At 38.7% G+C, this 19125-nt stretch overlaps 2 protein-coding genes and 1 long non-coding RNA gene across 4 annotated transcripts; all 3 read right to left on the bottom strand.

Moving 5' to 3' along the window:
* Positions 1-743: 743 nt before the first annotated feature.
* LOC118438659 lies at positions 744-2515 on the bottom strand. Its single transcript, XR_004836979.1, has 2 exons — positions 2297-2515; positions 744-2195 (listed from the first exon to the last, which is right to left on the bottom strand). It is a non-coding gene; the product is annotated as an uncharacterized LOC118438659 (long non-coding RNA).
* A 4189-nt stretch (positions 2516-6704) lies between these two features.
* Positions 6705-15036, bottom strand: LOC110851438 (negative elongation factor D). Of its 2 annotated transcripts, XM_022099216.2 has the most exons (19): positions 14796-15035; positions 14643-14726; positions 14526-14554; positions 14383-14457; positions 14288-14322; positions 14031-14140; positions 13884-13962; positions 13782-13810; positions 13555-13707; positions 13423-13460; positions 13247-13336; positions 12964-13154; positions 12810-12900; positions 12568-12726; positions 12044-12254; positions 7438-7479; positions 7265-7363; positions 6961-7108; positions 6705-6857 (listed from the first exon to the last, which is right to left on the bottom strand). In XM_022099216.2, exons 1-19 carry the CDS (start codon positions 14898-14900, stop codon positions 6790-6792), a joined length of 1836 nt encoding a protein of 611 aa, XP_021954908.1. In that variant the 5' UTR covers positions 14901-15035; the 3' UTR covers positions 6705-6789. The 2 variants fall into 2 exon arrangements, with proteins under 2 accessions (XP_021954908.1, XP_021954915.1); XM_022099223.2 differs by lacking the exon at positions 13247-13336 and having other exon boundaries at positions 14796-15036.
* A 1965-nt stretch (positions 15037-17001) lies between these two features.
* LOC110842726 (vacuolar protein sorting-associated protein 4B-like) lies at positions 17002-18763 on the bottom strand. The gene is made up of 6 exons (XM_035847273.1): positions 18161-18763; positions 17940-18090; positions 17818-17861; positions 17574-17751; positions 17334-17472; positions 17002-17260 (listed from the first exon to the last, which is right to left on the bottom strand). Exons 1-6 carry the CDS (start codon positions 18375-18377, stop codon positions 17063-17065), a joined length of 927 nt encoding a protein of 308 aa, XP_035703166.1. The 5' UTR covers positions 18378-18763; the 3' UTR covers positions 17002-17062.
* Between the last annotated feature and the right edge of the window lie 362 nt (positions 18764-19125).

The following is a 19125-nucleotide window of genomic DNA, read 5'->3' on the forward strand; positions in this document are numbered from 1 at the left end:
GGTAGCGAGAGGAGAGAGAATCCAGTAGCAATTTGGCTGTCAAAAGTTTGAAATCAAACCAATAATATTGGAATAGAATGCAAAGTCATTTCACGGTTTTTATAATACTTTTTGAGAGACTGGAATTAGAAATTGAGAAGCGTCGAGTCATTTGGATGTGAGAAGAGAGCGAGTGAGGACGAGTTTTGGCCACCCAAAAAACAAAGGAAAAGGAATCAAATAAAGGCTAACACCTTCTTTCTGTCCACGGACAATTTAGAGGTCTGTTATCAGTCTGATGGCATCAAAGTAAAAATATTATTATAAATTTCTAGTTGACAACAGACAAGCAAGGGATGAAACAAGGGTCGCTTCTCCGCATCCATAAAAATTCTTTCCTTTCCTTCGCTTACACTGCTGACTCGTCCTGATAGTTGGCTGCGGACGATGGTGTTGGTCATTAATCAGTCCAGGTTATATAACACACCCTTTTCACTTGACTCCCATCCATCCACCACCACCGCATTATTATTATTATACATACGCCACTTGACGGCTCTTCTAACTCGTTTACTATCAATCTAGTTAAAGATGAAACTCTGCGCCACCTTTTTAACCTTGGAGCCCTCAATAATCTATATTAATAATGCGACAGGAGCTTCCCCTCTCTCTTTCCCCACCAACACCCCCACCACCGACACCACCGACACTGCCAAATGATCTCAATAAGTGCCATCCATACTTACACCCAGTGAACATAGTGATGCAGAGAGAAATGAAATATCTTTATTATTCACCGTGTGACATTTGAATAGTCTAATAATTCAAGCTTCTCACTTAATATCGTTCACTCCGTTTAATGAACTCTAATGATCTCGCAGCCAATCCAAAGTGATCAAAATCGGGGAGCAAACTCATTTATCTTTTAGTAATAGAAGCAGTCTCATCCTGAATCAAGAATCAAAAAAGTTTTGTTGAGGAATTCATGAATAAATTGTATTCGTCATATCCCACACCATCCACCACCACCACCTCAGCCAAGAGAAATGGATAGATGGATAGAGATGGATAGGATGGAGACAAAGAATATAAAAGTAGTTATTCTCAGAGAAAGAGAACAAGGGAATTTTCAGAGCAGATGTTGAAACAAATCCTGTTTGGAACAAATCACGAATTTTAACCGTGTGTCTAATTGAAAATGAATTTATTGTTTTTATTTTCATTCAAAAAATTTAAAGAAGCATATCGTGACTTGGCATATCAACACAGATAACAATAACCCCACAGCCAACCCATCCCCACCATTACCCACACCACTCACTTCTTCGTCATTTATGTATATGTTCCTATAAACTCACTCCATTTAGTTAATATAAAGAAAAAAAACTAAACTAAACTCTGTAAAAGATCATTTTCACACTCTTATTCTAAAAATATCCACGTCAAGACACCTTCCACCACCACTCTGATGATACATAAAGGGACACAGGTGCTCAAAAAATCACATCATTTATTACCTCGACTACTTTTATCACCATTATTATGCGTACGCCTTCATGCAGCATTATTGCTGTGAACGTTTGTCGTCGTCATTATTTGTAGGACGACTGCAATGTTGCCAATAATAAATATTCCCTCGATAAGCATATTATTCAAAGTGGTGGTGGTGGAGATGAAGAAGAAGAGTCGGAGACGATGAGGAGGGGGGACTAAACGATCCTCGATATGTTTCCTATGCGGAAGTGATCCACGTCCATCAATCAATTTAAGAGAGCAGAAATTGTGAGGAAAAAGGTCACCCCCTCCTCGTGTCAACCATCTCCATAAAATGATATTGAATGTTGACGGAAACGGAAATTTTGAGCCAAGACATGACGACGTTCTCATCCCCCCTCCTCCACTTTTATTGTTTGGATAAAATGTGAGCTGTGTGTGTGTGTGTGTCAACATCTCTCTCTCTCTGATTATTTAAAGCGTCAATCACGGTGGTGATGCTGGAAAGGGTAAGTCCAAGAGCAGGGTAATAACAAATGGGCTACACTGCTTTGCTTTCAAATGTCCCTTCGAACAAGTTTTTGGTTGAAGAAGAGGACTTGTTTTTTCCACTCTTATTCCTGCTCTCTCTGGTCGTAGCTTGTAGGTTGTCGTCCATCCAAAGGGACACAATAATAAATTTTCAAGTGTATCCACTCTATTCCAGACACTGTCTCCTCGACCTGTCAACAAATAATATATATTATAACAATTAATATCCCTTTGCATTCACATCATGTCTAGAACGTCGGGATTCTCAAACGCTGGTCTCTCTCTCTCTCACTTTTCTCACTCTATCTTTTCGATTATAATTGCTTTCCTTTACTCCCATCGCACCCATTTCATTTCACATGTCCATCCAATCCAACAGCCATTTTGTTCATAAAAATCTTCTTCTTCTCTCCTCGTCCGCGTCCTACAGACCATGCGTCCAAAAAATCTATAGGCTGTGCTGGCTACCCCGAAAAGGAACAAGAGGACTATATTATTGACCGGTGGTCACTTTTCTCTCTCTGCTCACCATCGATTTTTCCACCCCAGCCGACCATCTTCTTCCCTTTTCCAGAAAAAGTTGTTTTTCTTCCATCCACATTGCTGTGCTGGAGAGAGACTGGAGATCTAAAATGAAGGAAACATTCAAAATGAATACATGTAAGGCGAGGATATGTATTTCTCTATGTGTGTGGGGGAGAGGTTGGGTCGGTTGGTTTGGCGTAAATGGTTGGCAATAAATCTGACGAGAGAGGAGCGAAACGTGTGCAACTTCCCTGTGGAATTCTGTTGACAATCATTATGAAAATGACACACTTGATCAAAAACAAATACGTATCTACGCCTTTGCAATCTCTCGCCCTGCACTTCAATCATACATATGACTCAAGTCTCACCAATTTAACTAGTGTGAAATTTTATACTAATCCCCCCTGGGATTTTTCATTATTTTCATCCATCCCTACAAAATCCAAATCATCATCGTCGTCGTCCCTAGATTCCAAATGAATACCATTTCATCCTGATCCTACACACCCTTATCACACTTACTTAAATTTCAATGCTAATACACACGAGGCGCTGTCTCCCTCCTATGATCACCATAACTCGACTATCTGTCAAATAAAATGGCCAATATTCTCCATAAAATCTCAGAATCCGAATTATTATGCACACTTCCAGCCTTATGTGCAGCATTCCCCTTCATCCATGTATGCAAATCCATATGAAAGCTCTCTGCCCCAGCCATCCATCCACTCATATAATCCAAGGGTCGCCCTTATTTATCGGGTTCATTTCATTTGGACAACATGAGAAATTTGTATTTAATTTTGTCACAACTAAACTCAACTTGTGCCTGGGATTTGTATCGATTCGCTTCTCCTTCCTCGTCTCCTCTCGCACTCACTCTCATCTCGGCGATGGGATGGAATTAAGCGGAAAATAAAGCTCCACACACAACAACTCGTATAAATGTCATACCATGCACCGCACTGCCCATGCCGTGTGTGTGCAAGTTGTGAATATTGCGTGTTAGAATTTATCCCAGACTTTACATCCGTATTGAATCAACAGACAAAGGTTTACATGGAAATCTTCTTATCATAATCTAATCGGGGTTTACGTGCTCCTCCTTTTTGTTTATTTATGTTTGATAACGTCGGGAAATGCTGCTTATTACACCCCAACAGAGGAAAGATAGCAATATGCAGGCATTAAAATAAATTGAGGAATTAGAGAGAAAGAGAAAGAGAGGAAGGGCAGGGAGAGAAAGTGACTTTTCCTTCAACCACCATCGCTGCTGCTGCTGCCCAGCATTTATGTGTAATTGGAATTGATTTTTGAGTAAAAATGAGGAAGGGAGAGGAGGAAAGCAATTACGCACCTGAGCGGACCTTGCTAAAGACTAAAACGGGAAGCAACCATAATGCACATAAGGAACGCGGTGGTGGTGGTGGTGGCAGGTTATGTGGAAGAGACAGCACAGCAGAGTGGAAAAATTTCACCTGCAGCAGGAAATGGGATGGCAGAGAGAGCGAGTTAAACGAGAAGGTGGTGTGTCGGGTAATAACTCTTTATCTGGAAATCTGTGAAATACATGGTATGATCATTTTCTAGATGCATGATTTCATTATCGGCTTATACTCCGTTCCCCTCCCTCCCGCATCCCCCCGTCGTCATTTAGTGGAAATCTGAATATCTCCTCATCCTCGGAAGAGCAGGAGGAGATCGGGAGTAGGAATAGCAGGAGAATGGAAATGAAGGAAGATGAGGCAGAGGAAACTATCGTCGCTGTCAAAATACATTCCGACTTACAAAACTTACAACAATAATCTCCTCGCGGGAGAGAGAGAGAGAAGAGTTGAGCGTAGAATTAGATATTTTGTCTAGTACGTCATGTGCAGAAGAAGCCCAACTAACCCTCCCTCAACTTTAATGAGAAAGTCAGCCAAAAAATAATCAAATTGTAGATTCCCCAACACAACCATGTATTCGCCATGTACTACTTTAGCCTACGAGCATCAGTAGGAAGGAGAGAAGACTGAGCTGAATGATGGTGGTGGTTACTAATTCTCTTCTCTATCCATCTCTCTGCTGAAAATGGTTTTCTATGGAAATGCCCTATGCAAATCAATTCCTCATGAATATTTATTTCACTCTTTCTACACAATCCACCATCACCACCACCCAGAAGAGCAGGCAGGCAGCAGACTAGAAAACTAAAACTCCATCGCTTTCCATCCTCTCTCTCTCTCTCTCGCCAGTTAATAATGGTAAAAAAGTGGACTGAATACTTTGTGATGATTTTAATCAAAAAAGTGCGTAGCGAAAGAAAGTAATTTTGAGAGTAATATGGAATATTGAGGGTGCATCAGGCGAATCAGTGTCAATTAACCCTGTGTCAATTCATCCCATATGTCATATAATTCTGATCAAAACCATCCATCGCCTCTCATCCACCCCATCCGAATTATTTGCTCAAATGCATTTTCACTTTCATCGTCTGTACTTTGCGGTCCTTTCCCCCCCGTCACCCGCTATACGTACTTCCACCACCAGCAGCACCTACCAGGCACATCACCCTCTCTCACACACAGGCTGCCAACAACTTGTCTGTTTGTTTCTCTCAATTTTTTCCACCATATAACATAACGATATTTGTGGACACAAAATCCAATATTATGCTCTTTCTCCCCTTTTCCACTGACATGAGACGACGAGGACACAGAGTGACAACATCAACGACGACCAGCAGACTACTCCATGAAATACATACACAGCGAGACAGCAGCAGCAGCAGTCGGAGAGTTTGAGAGAAAAGTCAAGCTTATTTTGCTGTGGGTTTGATACGAGTGGATTTTGATAAAATATTCAAAAATGTTTGAATAAGTGATGGATCCATTTCATGTTTGTCTTTCTTTTCTCTAGTGGAGCGGAGAAAGTTTGGTTGTTTGTAGTCGTGCATGTGTGCCCACGTATTTTTATTTGGAACTCACCATCCCCCGTTATGGCAGATACATGCACACACACTGCATACATATGTATTCAGATGGATAGTGGTTTTCCCCTGCTCATAGTGGTTTTCTCTCTGTCTATTGCATCCATCCAATATTAATAACGGGAGCAGCAACATGGTGGCAGGTGGTAGGCAGCAGCAGCAGCAGCATCAAGAAGACGAAGAAATGGAAAGAAAGTAAAGAAAGCAGTGGTGGTGGTGGTGCTAGTGGAAGAGTGTGCGGTGGATGGGGAAGAGAGGAATTTCCGCAATGCGGCACGATGATGACGATGATCAAGAAAATGACCCCGCCCAGTCCATGCCCAATCAGGTGAACGCTGACCAGAGGAGAAAGCTGGGCGAGAGAGGGAGAGAAAGCAGCACTTGCCCACTCGTGAGAGAGGAAGAGAGAGGACGGCGTGGAGGGTGGCATAAAAAGTTATGATTGATATTTCATCAGCAGCCACGGAGACTGAGTGAGAGAGGGAAGAGGGCGGAGAGGAAGGAGAGGAAGGAGGGGAGCGCGTTATTAAATATGATTCTGCGTATGCGTCGACTATAATAACACGACTATCATAACTCTGGGTGATAGTTTGATATTTATTTTATATCCACCACCACCACCACCTCCTTTCTCCTTTCTCTTCTATCCGCCACCACCACCACTGCAGGCAGGGAGAGAAAGAGCGAGAGAGAAAGACGACTATGAAACGACTAATAATAAATCTCATTTCTCTACTCAACTCACAGTGTTCTTATAAATCAACAAAATTGCTCGAATAAATCGCAACGCGTTCCCCCCACCACGACAGAAATATATCGCCCATACTACTTCTTCTTCGCTCCTTCCATGTGTAGGGAGTACTTGTGTATGATACAAAAAGACTTGATTTTCATCTCACGACTACCACCACCACTATCCAAACCCAACTCAGCTCATGCCATGTACGAAAGCGAGTTGGTGTACGGACGTCGTTGGTGGAGAGAGAAATTTCAGAAACTCATAAAAGGGAGTCCTCGTCGTGGAGAAGAAATCTGGAAAAGAAAAGGAAAGTACGGGAAGAATAAATTTATGACTTTGGGTGGTAGTGGTGCTGGGGAGAAGGGAGCAGGAGCAAAATTTTTTCCAATATCGAGAATCGTCTTTATAGGATTTATCCCATCAACGTAGATGGGCTGACTAAAATTGCCATAAAGTCGAAGCTAGAGATAAAACGTCATTTATCATCCTTTATTTATTCAGAAAAAAATTCCAATGCTCCTCAATAGTCAATCCCATCAAATCACATCTACGTCGTCGTATTCGTCGTCGTCCCCGCCGTGGTGGATGCAGAAGAGTAGTTCGCCTTGCAGTAGACTGAAAATTTTCATCAAATTTCTTATCATTTTTTTTACACCAGATTGATTTTTCATACATAAAAAAGTATGCAGTAGAGTGAACGAGCGAGGCATATACTCACCGATGAATTCCCCAACAACATCTTGCATTTCACTGCTTGGATCCTTGTAATCTTTTACTGAGCTCCCAGTAATCTCGTCGCTTTCCACCAAGGGTAAGAATAACTGCACAAACTCACTCGAATATGGAGGACTCACTACGTCCAATACCTACGCACATACACAGAGACACAAGTTTGTAGTAAGGCTATTGTCAAATGAATTTAGTTGTGTAGTAGTTGATAAAATGCGATTAAAATAAAATGCCCTCATCATCATCTTTTTGTGCGATAACTGTAAATTTTTACGAAAAATAAATTTTCTTACTTCGTTAACGAAATATCTGATGAGAGAAATGTCAGTGTCACCGCGAAGCCAGCATTGTTTCATGTACTTGAGAACCGGCACCACACAGCCTCGAGTTAACTGAAATAGAACTTTTCAGTCAAAAAATCGTCCAACATCAAAATTATCGTAAGTTACATATCGTATGAACGTACCAAGTTCACGCAACGGTCCAACAGCATTTTACGAAGTTCGAGCTATAAACAAAAAAAGCGTGCTTAATTCTTTTGTTTTTTAAAGCAAATACACCATCACGTCGATGATGAGATGATATTACCCAACTTGCAATTTTTCGCTTTTTATTTAAAACTCGAATCGACAAAATTAATCTTTGAAACAAAAACCCATTTAGTCATCCTCAGCTTGGCTCGATTAACCAACTACTTTTGCTTCTCTGGTCTGTTTTTCTCGACATTTTCTCACACTTCTTTCGTTGCATAGTTGCTGTACATACACATGTATACTGTATTTTGTACTTGAATACGCCATGTAATATTTGAAGAAAATCATCAATTTTCATTCACTATTCAATAAATTTGCTAGCAAAGTAATAAACACAAATCTTTAATTAGACAAGGAATTGTCACTCCCTTACTTGTAGGTGTATATAACTTTCTGCAGAGATTAGATAGTAATAAAGGCAAAGGGCAGAGGTGAATTGAATTAAATTATGAAAGTGGAAATGAAGGGAAACGACAATAAATCGAAAACTTTATCAACAGGGGAGTTGAAAACAAAATTATTGAGGAGACTGGAACCATCCATTCCATTTCATTCATGGCTGAAAACGGGGAATGCACTTTCCGTCCGAGGTATTAAACTTGTCAAAATGATTTGTATCCCTTCAGTCAATAATTAATGAAGTTTACACAATTAATTACGCAACATCAAAAGCTTTAAACCCCAAATACATTTATTAACAACATCCCCCCGTAATGCGATACACACTATAATCTCTCCGCCATAATAGGAAAATTATTTTGTGACAAAACTGAAACCAACTCGACAATACTAATAATGACAAATTTCGTATGCCCAAAAAAAGGGTGAAATCTGAGGGGAATCAAAAAGGAATCAAATCATGAAACTTTATGAATTTTGACGGCTAAAAGGAGTTATTTTTAGAAATATGTACACAACGCTAAAAGACGAGCTTTTAACAACCAAGTTGGCAGTAATAATAACGAGTTTTTGTAAAAGTAAAAACTAAAAGTGAGTTATTATTGATGTTGTGGATGAGCACTTTACACACATTTTATGTTTCAACTTAACCTCATATTGCATCGAGTGGAATTAGTGTAAGCACACCCCTCCTCACATCATCATCCATCCATCCATTCACAAGAAAATCAGTTTGTTCATACTTTTCCATTTCCAAAACATGAGCCAGAGAGGACCAAAGAGAGGAGGATGAGTAAGAAGGGACATTATAGTAAATACATAAGCATAGAGTTCATGAGGTTGGAGTGATCCATTTCAAAGCATATTATTTGTTTAAGAGAGAGAGAGAGAGAGGGATATATATTTTTTAACTAATATAACATCCATAATTTACTTGGGTGTGCCATAAGGGAAATCCCAAGGATGCCAATATCGAAAGTTATACAATCCCCCCAAAAAATCGAAATCCTCTTACACTCAACATCTCTCTCTCTCTCGTCTCATGTGTGCTCTCCCTTGAAATAACAAAAGTGGATGCAGTTGTCATTCCCTCTGTTTCTATTATTGTTCGGATGACATTATTGGAATGCTATAAGTTATTGGATTTAAAACTGTAAATCCCGTAACATTATTCTGTTTACTCGCATGAATTCTCATTTGTCATATGAGTTTGTGTCAGAATTACCAGAAATTCAATAATGCAAATAAAGAAGAGGAAAAAGAGATGAACAAAAAAAGCTCTATCGACCGTCTACATTTGTGTGTGTGTGTGCAGGCAGGCTTAATTATTTAACAACTCAAAAGTCGATAATAAAATGTGACATAATGAATGGGGATGATTTTTAAGGTTGGACAACCTGAAAGAGTACAAGCTACCTGGCCTGTTCACATTCAGTATACGCCCACCTCCTCCTTCTCAATTATTACAATTCTATATACACAGCAATTCAATGAAAGAGTTCATGTGAAGATGAACACCAAAGTAAATGCATCTCAGCAAGCACCACCGTTCTTCCCAGTGCTGCTGCTGCTGCTGCCACTTGAAGATACAAAACTATTGTTTGTGAACTTGTCTCACGAATCTGTCAACGGGGTTGTCTAATTTCACGGAAATCTGTTCATATATCCCAACGTATACTCAAACTCGCAACTCTTTTGTTTTTTAATAAAACCGGAATGAATCTTATTCTTGTATCTAATCTTTACAAATTAGTGATTTCGATGCAAAACTCTCAAAAATTAAGATGCGAGACGAAAGACAATGGTGTAGTTGTATAATGCGAGCTTATGTATGTGTAATGCATACAAGATACTTTACTTTTGATACGGTAGAGACGAAGAAATTCTTAGAGGAGTACATCCATCTGTGGAATTAGTCATTGCAATGTGTATGTGTAGGGAGCTATGCACTATATCCACAAGTAGTAAAAGATATATTTCTCATGTAATACATTTAATTTGCTATGCAATCCTTGATAAAATTTACCAATGTGTGTAACAGCTTACCAAAAAACAGGGTCTAACACAGCAAGAGCGACTGTAAATCAAAAGTATCAAAATGCCCCAAAATAGCAATAGCATGTCCTTGTATACATATGAACCCACAAAATCGATAAAAAATCGTTAAAAATTACAATAATTTCTTCATTTTCTGTTTTCTATTGACATTTGTGGTTCAATTTAATTATACCCCTTAAAAATTCAATAAAAAACCAATCATCCACTTATGATGTCAGGTAGAAATGTCGTCAATTGCCGTGTTTGACATGAAAGTTTGGCTAAAAATTGGAATTGAAAACAAATGTGGTTGAAGGAACGAACTCCTGAGCGAAACATAATACGGACAAGTGTACGTAGTAGTAGTAGTAGAAGTGACTTTGGTTTTAGTTGAGTGTGTGCGGAGCTCATCATGATGAACCGAAACCCGAACAAAACGACCGAACGAACGGAAGCGATTTGCAAGTGCATGCAAAGTACGGGTGAATATGTAGAGACACGAGACGAGTAGTGGACGGGAGAGAGGAAGAAGAAGAGCAAAGTCTCGAGAGTTTTTTATTAGAATGAAAGAAAAGAATGAAAAGAGACAAACAGACAAATGTTATTGGCTCAATAATGTTTGGCTGGACGAGATCCAACCATATCAGCATGTTGCGTTTTGAATCACAAATGTATGCATGCATGTACTTGTTAGTTAGTTGCTATCAAAGAGTGGATGAGCAGGCGAGATGTCTCCTTAGTTGCATAATGATGTCAAATGTCATGTCCCATTAAAATATAGGCGAACCGATATTGATGGAAATATCGATATGGATGAGACGGGGTGATGGAAAAAAGGCAGTACGAGGATGACGGTGTATGTGTACGTATGAAATGTGCCCAGGACACAGTGGGACGTATTCATTCACTCACCAAGGGTCCTTCAACTGGATTATAACTGTCCGAACATGCATTGTCTGGTTGGGCGACCCTTAGTTTAAGCTCGTATGAAATGAAGGTAAATAAAGGAACAAAAGCAACCTTTGTAAAACTTTGTAAAACTGTCTGAATGTGCACACAAATTATTCAACATTGTGGAGGAAGTTGTGTAATTGAGTCATTTTACATTGTGACATGGGGGGAACAGGAATGTTATAAAGTCGTGTATGACTAGTTGGATATCATTATTTGTGAAATAGAGATGAACATGAATGAATAATGCCAATTTATGCAAAAAAAAATGCTCATCCGCAGCAATTTCTATCAAATTACATATGACTTTTTATGTGATGGCTTTTCTGCTGGATGTAAAAATAATATTGCAATTTTACTTGCTGGACTTGTACATATCTGCAAAGGTTCAATAGCTACGACGAATGAACATTGTTGTGACCCTATGAAACCGTATAATCAAATTGTAAAAAAATATCAAATTATCTCATTTTCTAATTATCGTGTCTGCATAATAATTACACAATGATGAATCTACGCATTTATCCGTAGGCAAGGGAACTGACTGCATGATAAATATTCCTAACAATAACGGAACGGAATAATGATACAGTCTCCCCTACCCTTGGGGAAACTTGAGATGACATAATTTCCGACATTTGACAAGTGATTTTATTGCTCAGATTCTCTCCCCATCCAGCAATTCATTCATCCAAGTCCTCCCCACTAAGGAAAGGTAGTCAAGAAAGTGACAAACTTTTATTACAACTCTTCATGCTTTGTGTCAAAACTCTCGTAACGCAGTTAACGGTGGCCTTAACAAAAGTATTGCATGATTTACTGCCAATACACTTTGGACGTCTCTCCTCCAAAACCATTGCACGGTGACAAATATTATGACATTTATGACACGCCAACATCCCAAGAGCCATGCAAACTTCAACAATAACGATGCTCAACAATATGCTGTGAAAATTTAAATAAGAAATTACGATACATATAGAGAATGTTGAAATAACTTTTCCATAAAGTTTGCAGTAGGTAATTTCAAGAAGGATCTTTTCCCAAATTGTATGAAAAAGATCATAAAGGACGAAAAACTCTCAAAATAATAATGGCTAACCGAACTGCGCAGAATTATTGTGAATATCATGGGAAATGGACTGCACAAACCTGGACCAGAATTTCCAGCTCATCCTGTTTGGACTCAAACAGCAAGATGAGGAGCTCCAAGACTTTTTGGTGGAGAAGATGATGGTTGGCCACAATCTCATCAAGGAGAGCAATATGAACGGGAGTATGTTCAGTACAAAGCTTGAAATACGACGGTTCCGTCACCGTACACTCCACCCAACGGATTACACCAACACCCAGTACTGGAAACCTGGAAGAAAGCATGATATTATAATTTGCTATTTTATAGTGAGGGTATTCATTATTTCTTCGTATCCTTAGTATTCTTCGTATCATAAAATAACTTACGAAGCTTACGAGATTTTGTAAGCGTCGTAAGATTTTGTCATCGAAAATCACGTTACTACGCTTACGATTTTTACTAAACTTGACCCCTTGTTTTTTCTTCGTAAACTATTTTACGATACCACGGATACGAAGAAATAACGAATACCCTCAATAATTTATTACGATGGATGTCTGAAGTAATAGAGCTTCTTTGATAACTTTACTTTGAAACTCACCGAATGCAGTTGTATAAAGCTGGTAATTCAACCACCAATTCGGAACTACTCTTGTTTGAATTGCATATGGAATGAACTTTTTCAATGGAAGTAATTGTGGATTTCAGCTCATCTTGTTTTAAACTGTGCCTCTGACCACGTCGAAAAATGTCACAAACGCTGGAATAAATTATTGAAATGAAAATTTTTAGTTCACATAAAGTATATACCAATTTTGAAAATTACAAGCTATCCAAATTCACCTGGCAGCATAGGCGAGCAAATAAATATATTTGGATTTATGTTCCGGATTCAATTTGCTCCCAGGTTTAAAAAGAGCATCAATCAGCAACTCTGTATTTATAAAGCATTAGTAATGACAATTAACATTAAATCACTAACGTATTTAATACAAACCTAGAAACTGTGGTGCCCTTATAAGTTCAACTGGGGGAGGATCATTTGTGGTAGAAAACATTTTGAACAGCACTGTAATATCTGCAGGATTAAGGGCATTTCTCGAAAGCATTGCAGATAAGGCTTGACAAGCTCTTGGATAGTTAGTGGACCCATTCAAACTCATTACAACGGCAGTTACATCATGATCTCTGCAAAAATCAATAATACTTTTAAAGTTTTCGTAAATCAAAACCTGCAAAACAGAATCGGAATTAATATAAGCGACGACGACGACACTAACTGATCATGAGCACATTTTATAATTTCCTGCGACAGCCTTTTCATTCCTCCACGACCCGTTTCTTGCATTAATACATTAAGCAGTACTTGGCTATATACAACAAAGTGTGAAATGTTGTACTATTAACTTCCTCCAGTCAAAATACACAAGTAATTAATATGTATTTACACAAATACCTGTATACAAAAGTATGTTCAGCATGACAGATCATTTTCTATAAACAAGAAAATAAGTTTAAAAATATGAAAACGTGCAATCAGAGAAGAAAGAGTCATATTCGCTTTGTATTTTAAATAATTCGTACTCACCGCAGTATCCTGCATATGTTTTAGAATGTTGTCTTCATTGCTGGATAGAATTTTGCAAATTGAAGTTTTGACCATACGAGAAAATACTTCAATTTGTTGAGCTGCTGTAGAAATTGATGTAATTTCTCCTTGAAAACCAGCATCAGAGATCAACTGCAACACACATATTATCTTTCTTTCATCAAACAAATCATATTACGATGATTAGGTAGGATAATATATCAAACCTTTATTGTAAAATTAAGCATGAGACACTCTAGAAAACAGACAAATAAAGAAGTTAGAACGCACATATCCCACTATATTTGCCTTGTGGATCTCCAACCAACCTGGAAATTCTTCAGCTAGCCTGTAAACTAGTGTACGCCAATTTTTATGCTCAATCATTTCCGTTAACCAACCAGGTGTCTAAAAACATTAACGAAATATATTATTATTAGTATTAGTATATATAATATTTTGGTCATTTTCCTTACTTCTCCCTCTTCACTAAAAATTGTATCCGCCTTTTTGGGGTCGAATGTTTTTAAAATCATATCTGTCAAGCTTGTCTCCACCATTGTACGAACTTCGTTTATACTTGAACCTAGGTGCATTACAAGATAATTTCAGTCTGCTACATATTGTGCAGCCATGATCACTTAGTTTGATTGCTTTTAATTTTAATTATAAGAGCCATAATTTGTCACATTTTCTTGTAAATTGATTTTAGTAAAGTAAATCTAAATCATACCCCCACAAATAATCCATTCCGCCATCAAGTTTGCCCTTGGAAATGATACACAAATTAGTCATCATGCATAATTGGAGATATAAATTAATTCTTACATTTGTGCAAAAGCGTTATAATTCGTGGACAGAAGTTCTATAACTTGTTCTGGACTACCTCCTGCTTGGAAGTATCTGCATAATTTGTAATTTAAATGAACTGATTAATACAAAGTTTCAAGGATGTACTATTAATCAAGTACCGTTTAAGCTGGTTAAAAATTCCAGGTTCCTGTAATAATATAATATGGTCCATACCCTTGGTATAAAATGGTAACAACTGTCCACGTAAAAAAATTGCATACGATAACGATACTTACATGTATATAATCAGGACTGGAAAACTTTTCCAAACATTCAGTTAACACCGCTTCCGGATTTTCTAACATTTCTGCATCTTCAGACTAAAATCAAAGAACACATGTGTTCAGTAGCTGAATTAAATTAACTAACTACATATCTTGTTAACTTACGTTATTCAAATTTTGCTGATTTTCATCAGTGTCCCATTGATTTCCTCGTCCCCATCCCCCACTGGATGCTCCCGGCATTTCTTCATCCTCCTCGTACTCCTCCATTTTTACTTATTTTGTTGGAAATAATCCCAGCTCCAGGGCAAACCAATTAGATTAAATAAAACTATAAAACTAAATTAGCTACTTTTCAAGTCTGTGCTTCTAATCTAAATCTCACACAACCTGCGAATTTGGCACGTCTGTGAAGTTGGAACCGGTTATGAGCAAAATTGAGACTCGGAACAATACAGTATGCACACACATTATTAGCACCCCTCAAAATCGGCTAATATCTGCTGCCGTTAATTAAGTAATAAAGGTCGCCATGCCTCCAGTGACCTAAAAATGACCTAAATCTGTCGCCATGCCTCCAATGACCTTAAAATGACCTAAATCTGTCGCCATGCCTCCAGTCACCTTAAAATGACCTAAATCTGTCGCCATGCCTCCAGTGACCTTAAAATGACCTAAATCTGTCGCCATGCCTCCAGTGACCTTAAAATGACCTAAATCTGTCGCCATGCCTCCAATGACCTTAAAATTGCCTAAATCTGTCGCCATGCCTCCAATGACCTTAAAATTGCCTAAATCTGTCAACATGGCTCCACTTGTCAATTTCTAGTCAATTTATGTCATGATTGGATTTGACTTCCCCAGCGCGGCATTTCACTTACGGCATTCTTTGAAATTTAAAATAATGCACAATTACATGCTCCATAAGACTCCGCCGACCCGCATCCTGACAAAAAATTTCCCGCCCCGCACTTGTCAATTTCTAGTCAATTTATGTCATGATTGGATTTTGACTTCCCCAGCGCGGCATTTCACTTACGGCATTCCTTGAAATCGAAAATAATGCACAATTTCATACTCCATAAGACTTCGCCGACCCGCATCCTGACAAAAAATTTCCCGTCCCGCACTTGTCAATTTCTAGTCAATTCATGTCATAATTGGATTTTGACTTCCCCAGCGCGGCATTTCACTTACGGCATTCTTTGAAATTTAAAATAATGCACAATTACATGCTCCATAAGGCCCCGCCGACCCGCATCCTGACAAAAAATTTCCCGCCCCGCACTTGTCAATTTCTAGTCAATTCATGTCAAAATTGGATTTTGACTTCCCCAGCGCGGCATTTCACTTACGGCATTCTTTGAAATTTAAAATAATGCACAATTACATGCTCCATAAGGCCCCGCCGACCCGCATCCTGACAAAAAATTTCCCGCCCCGCACTTGTCAATTTCTAGTCAATTCATGTCAAAATTGGATTTTGACTTCCCCAGCGCGGCATTTCACTTACGGCATTCCTTGAAATCGAAAATAATGCACAATTTCATACTCCATAAGACTTCGCCGACCCGCATCCTGACAAAAAATTTCCCGCCCCGCACTTGTCAATTTCTAGTCAATTCATGTCATAATTGGATTTTGACTTCCCCAGCGCGGCATTTCACTTACGGCATTCTTTGAAATTTAAAATAATGCACAATTACATGCTCCATAAGGCCCCGCCGACCCGCATCCTGACAAAAAATTTCCCGCCCCGCACTTGTCAATTTCTAGTCAATTCATGTCAAAATTGGATTTTGACTTCCCCAGCGCGGCATTTCACTTACGGCATTCCTTGAAATCGAAAATAATGCACAATTTCATACTCCATAAGACTTCGCCGACCCGCATCCTGACAAAAAATTTCCCGCCCCGCACTTGTCAATTTCTAGTCAATTTATGTCATGATTGGATTTTGACTTCCCCAGCGCGGCATTTCACTTACGGCATTCCTTGAAATCGAAAATAATGCACAATTTCATACTCCATAAGACTTCGCCGACCCGCATCCTGACAAAAAATTTCCCGCCCCGCACTTACTATATTTACAATGACAATTTATACTCAGATTATAAATATTTATTTGAACTGAAGTTACACAAGATTTGACTAAGAATTTGATATCGGCATCGGTTTTAACTCGCTCCGATTTTGATGGAACTATTATAATTATCAGTGCCTGGATAAATAATAGAACAGGATTTTTCATAATGCACAGTGTGAGCGAAGATATGATGGAATACGTAATGCATTTTTTCCACAACGAGAAAAATTGCAAGAGAAAGGCAAACGCTCGGTTGCGGATTTCACCATAGTTTCGTTTAATATGTAAGTTGATAATAGATGTGCATTTATTGAATTTAAATAATATTTATCGAGTAAGATCATGTTTAGTAAAACAGGCAGCAAAACATTTCAAATAGGCACGAGCTGAGCGTTGGCTCATACTCTCCTTCATAATAAACCGGTTGAGTCATACCCTCTGCTCCGAATTCTCGTCCCCACCTTTTAAGCTCATTAACGGTTTTCTCATCGTTCGTGGCCCCATTGGTTGATCCATCAGTCCGAATTAATCCTTCAAACATTTCCTAGTAGAAATTCAAAATTAATTAGTAATAGCGACACGGGCCAAGTATTTCAAGCATGGCGAATAAGACATACCTGGGTTATCAATGTTGTTGGCTTGCAGCCCACCTTCATAAGTTGGACAATATCGTTCACACCGTCGGAGGAAAAGTTACTAGTGTACTGAAGTGCTTGTAGTTTTGAAATGGCAACAGCAAGGTCGTGGGCAGAGAAACTAATGCGAAATAAATCGGTAATGTGAAATTAATTTGGTGAGAAGTGAAGAAACTATACATATATGTAATACAACATATGAAATATACATATATATAATACCCCTCAGTCATTGAAGATATTTTGCCAAGATCGAATGATTCCGTTAAAAGATTTGTTTTCTTTAAATAGTGTGCTAGTATTCGCTCCCTTGCAAAGGAATCGGGTAATCCAATATAAATTCTTTTCGAAAACCTTCGCCTGAATGCATAATCCAAATGCTGCGGAAAATTTGTCAATCCTGGGAAAATTTAGTTAACTTAAGCAACTTGAAACTATGTAATGGTCTGTGCCACCAAAGACTAACCCACGACCACAATTCCAGAATAATTATTTAGGCCATCCATGCACCTGTAATTAATTGCATAATAGCAAGATGCATAAATGCGTACTACAAGGATGCGTAATACAAAAAATGAAAATACTTACGAAAGAAATCCCGTCTTGAGCCGTCGAATGTGTTCAGGATCGTCCTCTTTTCGCTGACATAATAGAGAGTCGATCTCGTCAATAATTATTATCGACGGGCGCTTCTCATGAGCCAACTCGAAAATCCGACTGAGGTACTTGTCTGAGTCACCTGCAAAATATTGACAGGATAAATTTTAAGCTGGCATAAACAGTAAAAATTAACGACACAGTTAGCATACCTATCCACTTATGCAAGATGTCTTTTGGCTCTACCTTCCAGATGCTTATCGTTGGGAAGGTTTTGCACTTTTCCTCTTTTATATAGTTAAGCTCCCCCACAAGACAGCTTAAGATATGGGTTTTTCCAACCCCAGAAGGTCCAAAAAGCAGCACGCCTTGAAGGTCACTGCCAAATTCTTTCTCCGCCACCAATGGTAGGAAAATGGTTTTCTTCATACTCACGATAACGTGGTCCAAACCAATCACGTCCGACAGCCTCCCACTTTCACGAGACACTGTAAAATAATGTCATCAGTTATGGCAACTGCTTTTTCCTTTAATTTAACTGCTTCCTTATTAGTCGATTTTCCCTTTGTGGCATTTTCGTTGTTTTCGGTAAGATCTTGCATAGAAATGGTTTGTGTTCCGCTGTTGGCTGAGGGATTTACATATGAGAAATGGATTTCTGAATCCATACCCATTAGAGAAACTAACGGATTTGTTACTGGATTGAACGTCTCAGCCAAGCCACAGCTAACAGGCATAGTCAGTCTGACCGCTGTAGGTAAGTTGTTTGTGGTTGGCAGAACCTCAGGCTGTTTATGGTCCCCCCTTGCTGTCGAACGTTTGTCGTTTTCCTCAGTGTGGCAAATACCTAACAACGAAAAAAAATAATAAGTTTTAATTTAGCCCACCAAAAAGTGGCATAATTCGACATTTTCTGAGCCGATTTTGATAAAGTGTTGCACCGATCATTTTTACGGGATTTCGAAACTATGCACAAGTCGAGTTCGAGAATTTTTTTATCTTTACCCAGGTGATATGCACCAAAATGTGCAAAACTTTTCCCTTCAAGACATTGCTTTCCATGCCTCGTAGGTAGTGTAACTCAGTACTGCAAACATTGTAGGAAAAGACATTCTGAACATTTTAAGTGCAAAATTACCTAAATCGGTTAAGAAATGGAGGAGTTATATAGATTGGA

This window comes from Folsomia candida, unplaced genomic scaffold (genome assembly GCF_002217175.1).
Source record: "Folsomia candida strain VU population unplaced genomic scaffold, ASM221717v1 Fcan01_Sc001, whole genome shotgun sequence".
Lineage (NCBI taxonomy): Eukaryota > Metazoa > Arthropoda > Collembola > Entomobryomorpha > Isotomidae > Folsomia > Folsomia candida.

Bases quoted from the DNA above. Each gene is read 5' to 3' on its own strand.
- LOC110851438 (XM_022099216.2), bottom strand. From the start codon at position 14,900: ATGGAGGAGTACGAGGAGGATGAAGAAATGCCGGGAGCATCCAGTGGG. The intron at 14,555-14,642 runs GTAAGTATCGTT...ATATTATTACAG, and splicing joins CCAGTCCTGATTATATACAT to GAACCTGGAATTTTTAACCA. The intron at 13,708-13,781 runs GTTTGATATATT...TGTGTGTTGCAG, and splicing joins TGCTTAATTTTACAATAAAG to TTGATCTCTGATGCTGGTTT.
- LOC110842726 (XM_035847273.1), bottom strand. From the start codon at position 18,377: ATGAAGAAAACCATTTTCCTACCATTGGTGGCGGAGAAAGAATTTGGC. The intron at 17,862-17,939 runs GTAAGTATTTTC...AATTAATTACAG, and splicing joins CTCAAGACGGGATTTCTTTC to GTGCATGGATGGCCTAAATA. The intron at 17,261-17,333 runs GTATGTCTTATT...AATTTCTACTAG, and splicing joins CAACAACATTGATAACCCAG to GAAATGTTTGAAGGATTAAT.